Here is an 8,750-nt window from a genome sequence, read left to right on the forward strand (position 1 = left end):
CTGGGTCTTCTTCCTCAGTTCCTACTAAACACAACACAGCACATTTCTGGTCTTGCTGTCATTATGCTGCTATCTACATTTACACGCACTAAAGCTGGAAGTCTTGCTCCTACAGTAGCTCTGCTGGGATCAGCTTTGACCTTTTAATCGTTGTCTTGGACCCCACCATCACCTGAACAGTTCTCCTTCAAACAATTTCATCACTCAGTAACTAAGTTACAGCCCAGAGATGCTCAATGTATGTGAGTTAATTCTCTTGTATAACCCTCCCTCCCTACCCTGTGAATTCGGAGGCTGATTCCTACAGAAACTTCGCTACATGGAGCTCACACACACCTGAAAAGATCAAGACCCCTCTAAGCTGGATAAGGGAGATAATACACCATAATTTCTTGGGATGTAGGCAATTACAATTCCAGCTCTGATACTGCCAACTCCCTTCACACAAGCCACTACCCAGTCAAGCAATTTATTTCCATCTCCCCAGATCTGCTGCCATTCAAAGTGGAGCGATCAGAATAAAGGATATGAATACATCTCCAACATGCAACACAGCAATAAATATAAATGCCCAAGCTATTGTGGGACTTTGTCAGGGCTATGTTGCATTGCAGTAAAAGATCAGGAATTTGGGCTAGTTTTTTCCGGCCTGGCACCTGACTTCATGCTAATAATAGCAATGGGTTGTGCTATATGGATGTAACTATTTGTTTGCTTGGTTTTTGTCAACAACATCAACAGCTAAATTACTCTTCTGATAAAGACACCACCATACGTTCTAGTCTCCATGACTCACTGAAGACACCAAATGCTTCATGAATCATCGTCAGCTATCATCCAGTATGATTTACATCGCTTTAGCAAACCGGAATGACATACCAGACCAGTGAACCACAGACCAGCAGGAGTGTTCAGATAAGCTGCAAAACCTCCCTGGCCAGAGCCCACAGTGAAAAAAGCTGACTGGTTCCACATCTGGGGAAAAAGGGGCAACAGTGTGTCAACAGTGTGTTCCCTTCCTCTGATGCACTGAGCACTCTCTACTTGCAGGACACTGGAATGAACCTTCAGCCAAAGCATTACCTTTAAGAGGGAAAGAAAAACCAGTGCTGGAGTTCCCACGGCAGAGGTTTTGCTCTGCCAAGGAGGGAAGGTTGGAATATCCCTCATCTCCAGCCTTTTCTTACGATTCGCTTTTAGAACTCATCCAGAAAGTTTGAGCAAATATGAATAAAGGTAGGAGACAGCACAGAACTGGCCTCTCATAAAGCAGTCACAGTTTAAAAGAAAGCAGTCAAAGTAATTTTTGGAACTGTAAAAACTACTTTCTAGCAGAACCGGTAGCTACAGACGGATACTCTACCCTCAGCCTGTAGTGGAGTGCAGCCAAGGTGAACTATTAGGCGAGCTTCATTAAACCTTTCTAAACGGTGCTGTTTGCCACCATTATTCAAATGCTTAATTTCCTTGTAAAGCAAGGGAATTATTACCCTGGCTATCACTTTCTTCATTACATGCATTATTTTTCATGACCATACTTACTTACTCTTCAGGACGTTGCTCATGTGATAAAGAATCACACACAGCACTATCACTTCTACCTCTGGGCAGACAGGTTGATCTTACGGCTCTTAACCACGAGTTGGGCTGTAACTGTTCCCTAACTGGTTTTACATGCATTCCTCTTCCAGCACTTAGCTTTCACAGTGCGCCTACAATTTCAGGAATCTTCAGAATAATTTGGTTAGTGTTCATTTAAATTCATCTCATAGCCTCATCCTTTCACAAGAACCTATGCTGAACAGTGTTGCATCTCCTAATCTGCAAATGACAGCAGGAACCTGCAGCCCTGCTGACTGATGCATAGCAAGTGCTTTTTTTGTCTACAAGGCCTTCCCAACATGGGATTCTGATGGTGAAAATACCAAGTAAGTGTTGATCATAGCAGCAGTAACATGAGCCGACTGCTTTCTCCAGAAAGATGAGAGTTTGATCCTGTTCCTACAGAACTCAGCGTTTTGTGGCTGGACAGGACATACACTTTGCCAGGCCATCTCCTCTCTAGAAAGCTGCTTTATTTAACATGGCACAGTTGTAAATCTCACATCAGCTTGGCGGCTCAGGTTTGCAAAACAGGAATATCTTGAGAAAAAGCAGACAACTCAACAAATTCTGAGAACCCAAATTGCTAGACTGCTGCAAGAATTCTTGTGAAACATCTGTGTTTGTCCTTACGTAATAGATAACCAACGTCTAGGTGTAGGAAAAACAGTCAGCAGGGTTGAAGTAATCCACCGATCTGATTACTCAGCAGTTTCTGACCAATTGAGCTTAAGGTCATTTCACTTCTCAGAGATTGTTTCTTCTCCTTTATAAACGACAATGTTCTGGTCTGTTTCATACACTTTGACTTTATAAAGAGTTCCCATGGGCAGCAGCTTCTTGAGGTTTTCCCAGATGAACACTGCAATGTTCTCTGTGGTGCTAAGAGTGAAACACAAGAAGATTCAGAACTGACAGCAATGCTATTTGAGGCAGCTGTACCCAGAATGGGCCAGGGAGGATGCTAAAGGCCACAGGGAGCCATGCGGGCAGCTTTCACACGATGACACCCTGAATGTAAGTGAGGCTTGAGCCACTGCCAGCAAACATGGACGAAACAAGGTCTAATTAACAGGTTATATCTGCCTCCCCAAGCTGTCCACAGAGCAGGTTCATGTGACAAGTGCTAGTCTGCAAAAGGCTCCTCAGATGCGAGGAAGTGGTGCCTTCCTTGGTATGTGGGACAGTAGCTGCCCCAGCAGACCTGCCCCTGGCCTGGCACAGCGAGGCAGCTGCACGGCAGCGGGGCTGGACGGTAGGCAGGGCACCCAGCACCCGACATGCACAGTGCATGTCACAGGTGCCTTACACACGCAGGTATCAAGGCTGCTCTTTCAGATGCAGGACTAAGCCTTGAAGACTGTTCCTTGACCCTGCAACCAATGCCACGAGGAGTCCCCATCACCCACCTCACAACCTCAGCAAAGTACGGCACATCCTTATCCAGGTTCTTGTGGTCAAGTGGTTCCAGGATTGCCTCCTGCAGAAAGAAAACAGTGACCATCTTGTCCCGGTTGGTTGGTGGAGTTGAGGTTCAAATCACCACGTGCGTGGGGCTGGAGCAAGGCAACGGAGTGTAAAGAAAGGATAAAAGCCCTACATCCACCTGTTAAATTCCTAGGCAGAGACATGGTACTGCCTCACATCACAGTGCTAAAGCATTTTAGTCTTAAATCATTCCTTAATTTCTTCTTTATTTCCTACCATCATCACCTCACCATGTCTCCACCCTGGTACTAGACAAATTGCTAAGCTCTAACCAGTTCTCCCAGGGGATGTGTAGGAAAATAGTGCTATTACCTGCATATATTCTTTCAGGTCTGTCAGGTTTATAACCATTCCTGAGACTGGGTCAATCTGCAGGGGAAAAAAAAAAAAACAGGGAGATTAGTAGCCTAGGTACGTCCTGATTACCAAGGCTGCCGTGAGCCTGTACAAATCAGACTGTGAATATCTGTGCACTCAGGACATCTGAGTCACAAGAAACATATCTTTCCACCTTCACACACTGAGTTCCAGCTCTTCTCCCATGATGTTCCCAAAGGCTAAATACAGCATACAAACAACTCCAGTGGTTCCACTCTCCCATAAAAGCTGACACCATGGAGGAAAAGCTCACTGAAACGTTCAGTCTTCAAGCGACAATCTAGCATGACCATAAGCAGGAAAACAGGCATTAATCTGCTGGGTTGAACAACCAGGGACAAAACAAGAGACTAGCCTGAGCTCAGGGCATCCTCCCATCTGGAGAAGGCACAGCTACAGGAACAAAATCAGATTGTGTAGCTCACAACATATTTGGGGAATGGAGAAGGAAGAGACTTTAAATTTTATTTTCAGTTCTGAATAGAAACCCCTTTTCCTATGAACTGGAAACCCTCAAAAAATTGTTTGGAAAACATCAAAACCAAAGTTCTATCCAAACAACTCACTCTGCAGAATACACAGAACGGTGACAGAATGAAGGGTGAAAAACAACAGCAAAAGCAGAATTTCCTTTTAAATTTGCAGCAAAATACCTTGATAAAACAGCAGACAGAATGAGTTACTGTGAGTGCTAAGCCTCCCCATGGCTCACCAGTCATCCAAAGGTGCCCCACAGATCTGACCAGAGCCATTCTGCAGTGAGGCTCTAGCAGGCTGCAGTTATGTGCCCAGAGGGTGATTACAAGCCTTGGACTTAAATATGGTCACTTACAAATCCTTGTTCAAGGCAAGAAGAATAGGACAGTGATTACAGAAAACCTCCTTCTATAGTGATGTGTACAGAGTTTCCACAAACACCCTGGGATACCTAGCAATTGAGCTAGAACTTCAGTACTGTGGAAGACGGGGACCCATCTCTCCTGCCACCCTAAGGAATGGAAAAAAAAAATGTTGATCGCACTTACCTCTCCACGCACAGTGACTATAACTGAAAAAAAGAAAATATCAGGTCACGATAACACCATAACCCTAACAACAAAGTACACTACTGATTGGGACAGACAACCCATTCATCGCTAATCCACAAGGACTGGTGCAGGCTTCCCTGCACTTAAAAGTGGGACTGTTTGCATAAAATGGGTACCCACTCCATAAAGAATAATGGCTCAGGAGTCACCCAGCTCATCAAATAAGTCATTCTCCAGGGTCTGATGCCCAGAGACACACCACTATCCCTGAAGTTCCCCCTGCAGGCAGAGACAAGACTTATCAAGTACCTACTCCCTATGCCAGCCTGTACCCTGCACACTCCAGGTCAGAGTCTCTTGATCAACAAAGTCTTCTGGACAGTGCAGACACCATAGATGCCCATACAATCACCAGACACCCGAGACCATAAGACATGGTCTTGTAAGCCTGACATAACAGAATAGCAGAGAAAGAAAGTAAGGGATGAAGTGGCCACCAACTCTTTAAGAACTAGAATTACTGCAAGGTGTCAGAAGTCCTTTCAACAAAGAGACAAACACTTGGAAACATCATCCTTATAAGCTCAGCATTCCTTTCCACTAACCCCAAGAGCTGAGAACAAAATCACAGATCAGTGGGGAACTCACAAAAATTGAAAGACCGTGATTTGAGCCTGGTTGTGGCTCTTTTCCAGGGTGGAAAAGCTCCTTCGTGCTCTTTTTCTTGCTCTCTCCCCCTTGTTCCCTAAGGAACAGTTTTAGTAGCATCTCCCCAGCTTTTCAGCAATTATTTTTAGAGTGGAAACGTTCTTCCTATATGAAAAAGCAAGAACTGTTGTGCCTGTAAGTCAGCTTTAAAACGGGGAACAGATCTTCACTCCAGCAATCTGTCAACCTGTCCTCCCTGGTAAAGCCAGCAGCTCTACAGCAGAGGTTTCAGGGTACCTACAATACTCAGTGCTAAACAGGGAGCCAGCCTAGTAACTGCAGAGATTTGATTCTGTGTGCACAGGCTATCGATGGTAGGAGAAGAACTTGTGAAAACAACACTCAAATAAAGTTTATGGGCCGTTTAAACTGCATGTCTTTTGCTTAGTAAAATCTTCATTCAAAACACAATGATTCTGCAGATTATAAACAAGTAGATTTGATTCATGAAGTGACATTTTGAGGTAAGTATTTATTATCTATTTAACTTAATCGCTTGCAAACCCACGCCATGGTTTAACCCCCCCTGCTGCTGAGGATTCCTTCTAATTCTAAAAAACCCCCAAACCAGTCACTAAAAGCCACACCAGACTGCTGAGATAGGACTGGCCCAGCTCCCCCATGGCTTATACTGCATCCAAACCACGTGCCCGAGAGCAGCCTCTGTCCAGGACTACACGTGTAAAGCTCCTTACCTCTATAGTTGTGTCCATGGCCATTTGGATTGTTGCATTTCCCAAACAGCTTCAGGTTTTCTTCATCACTCAGTGATTTACTGTGAGAAACAGACAACGGCATTTCAGGATCCATTACAGATGTTCACGGCTTCACTTCAACTGCGATTGCTTTCCAGCTCTTCCATCTATTCACTCTCCCAAATTTAACCCACCAGCTTTTCCTACTGAGGAGGCACAAACAGAACCAGAGGAGCATTGGGCCCATGGAAATATGACAATGGGGTTTTTTTGCAGTGGTTTTGTAGGTATATATGCAGGTTTCATAACAACTGCCTAACCCCACTGCTGTATAAACACCAACAGCTATTCGCATGTGTTCAACCACCTGGGCTCCCAGGACGAAGTGCCTGGAGCAAACTAGACATCTTGTTATTTATTAACTCACAAAGCTTGGAGAGCTTCTCCCAGAAGTGCAAGGACAACTTCCCTCTCTGAATCTTCCCTCTGAAGAAATTCAAATGCCTACTCCGAGGAGTATTTCAGGTCAAGGCATTCTTTAGGAATACAAGTTTTGAGAAAAAGGCGACAGATTCGGGACGCAGTGATTTGCTTACAAACTGCAACAAGCATCATTCGTCCCACTTCGAAACGAGCCTTCAGTTCTCGTTAGCGCCGGCGAGGCTCGGATGTCTCAAACCAGGACCGGCCGCTACAGGCTGCAGGCCCGGGAAGCGCCCGATGTCCACCCCCGTGGGCTGCGCTGCGCGCTGCCTGCGCGGCCGCCAACGGCCCGCGGCTCTGCGATGGCTCTGCGATGCCTCCGCATGCCTCCGCGCCCCTCCGCGCCCCTCCGCCCGGGGGGCTCCCGGGGCCAGGCGTGCCGGCGCCGCTCACCTGTGCAGCCGGTGGCAGGCGCTGAAGGAGACGGCGCGGGAGACCCGCGCCAGCCGGGCCGCGGGCGGTGCCATGGCCGAGCCGCGCCGGGCGCTGTTTCCGCGCGGGCGCAGCCGGCTCCATCCGGGGCGGGGGGGGCGGCGCGGCTCGGCAGCACCGCCCGCGGGAGCCGCCCGTCGCCCCTGCGCGCTGCCCGCCCCTTCCCGCGGGCCGGAGCGCGGCCCCTCGGGCGCTGCGGCGGGGCCCCCCCTGGGCTTAGAGCTGCGCCCAGGGGAGCGCTCACCAGCAGTGCCGCGCTTACTAACAAAACTCTCTGACCAATACACGCAAAAAGCGTACATCTGCATTAGATTCCTCAGAAAAGGCAGTCTTATGCTAATGGCTTCTTAGAATTCATTTACATAGTCTGAGCGTGCGTAGTAAAAATAGAGTGAGGGTCTTCTCCCTCCTCAGGGGTCCCCACAGCCTTTCTCACACTGTCCCTTAGTGAAGTTGAGGGCTCTCGTGTCCATCTCTGGTCACAGAGTTACCTCATCCGACCTTCAGCTCCTGTTTGTTCCAGCTCTCAGCACTTCTCTTGACACTGGCGTCTTCTTAGGCCCTTGTTTTCTTTAGGTTCCTGCTATTAGGGATGCACTCAGGGAGTTTTTCAGACTATCCAAGGTCTGTCTTATCTTTACTAGGCAAGAAGTTAAAGGTTTTAAAACATAAGTGGGTAACTGGGTAACGACTACAGAGGGTAGTTAGGAAAAAGTATAAATGAAATTATATACATTACAGTAAAATACAAGAAAAATACAGGAAAAAATAAAAGCTAGTAAAACATAAGTGATGTCTAACATTAAAACTAGATGTCTTATTTTACAGGTCCCTGTGCATTAGCAATTTCAAGTATACTTGTAGCAGCTTCCCTTCACGGCCGCCGCGCCTCCTTGACCCCAGCCGGTGTCTCCTGCACACACGCGGCGATCTTGGAAGAGCCAGTGATGCAGAGAGGAAATAAAAAAGGCTGTTAAGGCCACTGTGTCAGCCCTGCCAAATGACAACAGCTCCAATGGACCATTGCTGTAATCTGCCTCGGGGAACAAGGGGGAGAGAGCAAGAAAAAGAGCACAAAGGGGATTTTCCACCCCGGAAGAGAACCACAACCAGGCTCAAATCGCTGACTTTCAATTTTTGTGAGTTCCCCACTGATCTGTGATTTTGTTCTCAGCTCCTGGGGTTAGTGGGAAGGAATGCTGAGCTTATAAGGATGATGTTTCCAAGTGTTTGTCTCTTTGTTGAAAGGACTTCTGGGTTGAAATCACACCTTGCAGTACTGTGGCTAGTGCTTTCCTACACCAGCTGTTCACTAGCTCACTTTTCACCGAATCACTGGGTGATGCAGAAAACTGGACCTGAGAACAGCAGTCAAAATCATGGGAATCAGCATGAGGATAAGAAGCAGCTGTTAAAACATTTCTACATGGGCTTCCAGGGGAGGGAAGGATCAGCTCTGAGGGATGGAATGTGAGACTGAAAAACATCCGTTGCATTTTCCAGTTCCAATCACTGTTGTTCATCTGTGCCCAAGTGGGCTTGGTATGATGGTACAGGGGGAAGTGATGCTGTGGAGTACCTATGAGCTAACCTTGCAGCTTACTTCAAATTCTGCTTTAGAGAACATACACCAAAACTCTCTTGGACTACATCAAAGTTCCTCGTTTGCATTATCTAGGCCCTGGGCTAGTGGATGCGAGGCCGAGAAACAGAATGACTTGAGACGCGCAACGAAAAAAGTGCATCAGTGAAACAACGCAAGCTCAGACAGCAGAGGAGCTTTGTACAGGGCGGGACTGAGCTTTGCTGCAGAACCAGATCAAAGACCTGAAATTTGTGCATCCTGCCCTTTGTCTTTTTGTTGATGTTCCTCTTTCAAGGTGTTTCATCCTCTCATTCATCCTGCAGAGGTAATGTTAGCAATGATTCACCCTGT

The 8,750-nt window shown here is 46.9% G+C and overlaps 1 protein-coding gene across 2 annotated transcripts; it reads right to left on the reverse strand.

The window, feature by feature from the left end:
- Positions 1–2,055: 2,055 nt before the first annotated feature.
- Positions 2,056–6,906, reverse strand: PTS (6-pyruvoyltetrahydropterin synthase). 2 transcript variants are annotated; one of them, XM_074848989.1, is made up of 6 exons: positions 6,776–6,906; positions 5,900–5,979; positions 4,494–4,516; positions 3,403–3,459; positions 3,012–3,082; positions 2,056–2,484 (listed from the first exon to the last, which is right to left on the reverse strand). In XM_074848989.1, the coding sequence occupies exons 1-6, from the start codon at positions 6,847–6,849 to the stop codon at positions 2,343–2,345; spliced, it is 447 nt and encodes a 148-aa protein (XP_074705090.1). In that variant the 5' UTR covers positions 6,850–6,906; the 3' UTR covers positions 2,056–2,342. The 2 variants fall into 2 exon arrangements, with proteins under 2 accessions (XP_074705090.1, XP_074705091.1); XM_074848990.1 differs by lacking the exons at positions 4,494–4,516; positions 5,900–5,979; positions 6,776–6,906 and adding an exon at positions 3,602–4,484.
- Positions 6,907–8,750: the final 1,844 nt, after the last annotated feature.

Source organism: Strix aluco, chromosome 23 (assembly GCF_031877795.1).
Source record: "Strix aluco isolate bStrAlu1 chromosome 23, bStrAlu1.hap1, whole genome shotgun sequence".
Lineage (NCBI taxonomy): Eukaryota > Metazoa > Chordata > Aves > Strigiformes > Strigidae > Strix > Strix aluco.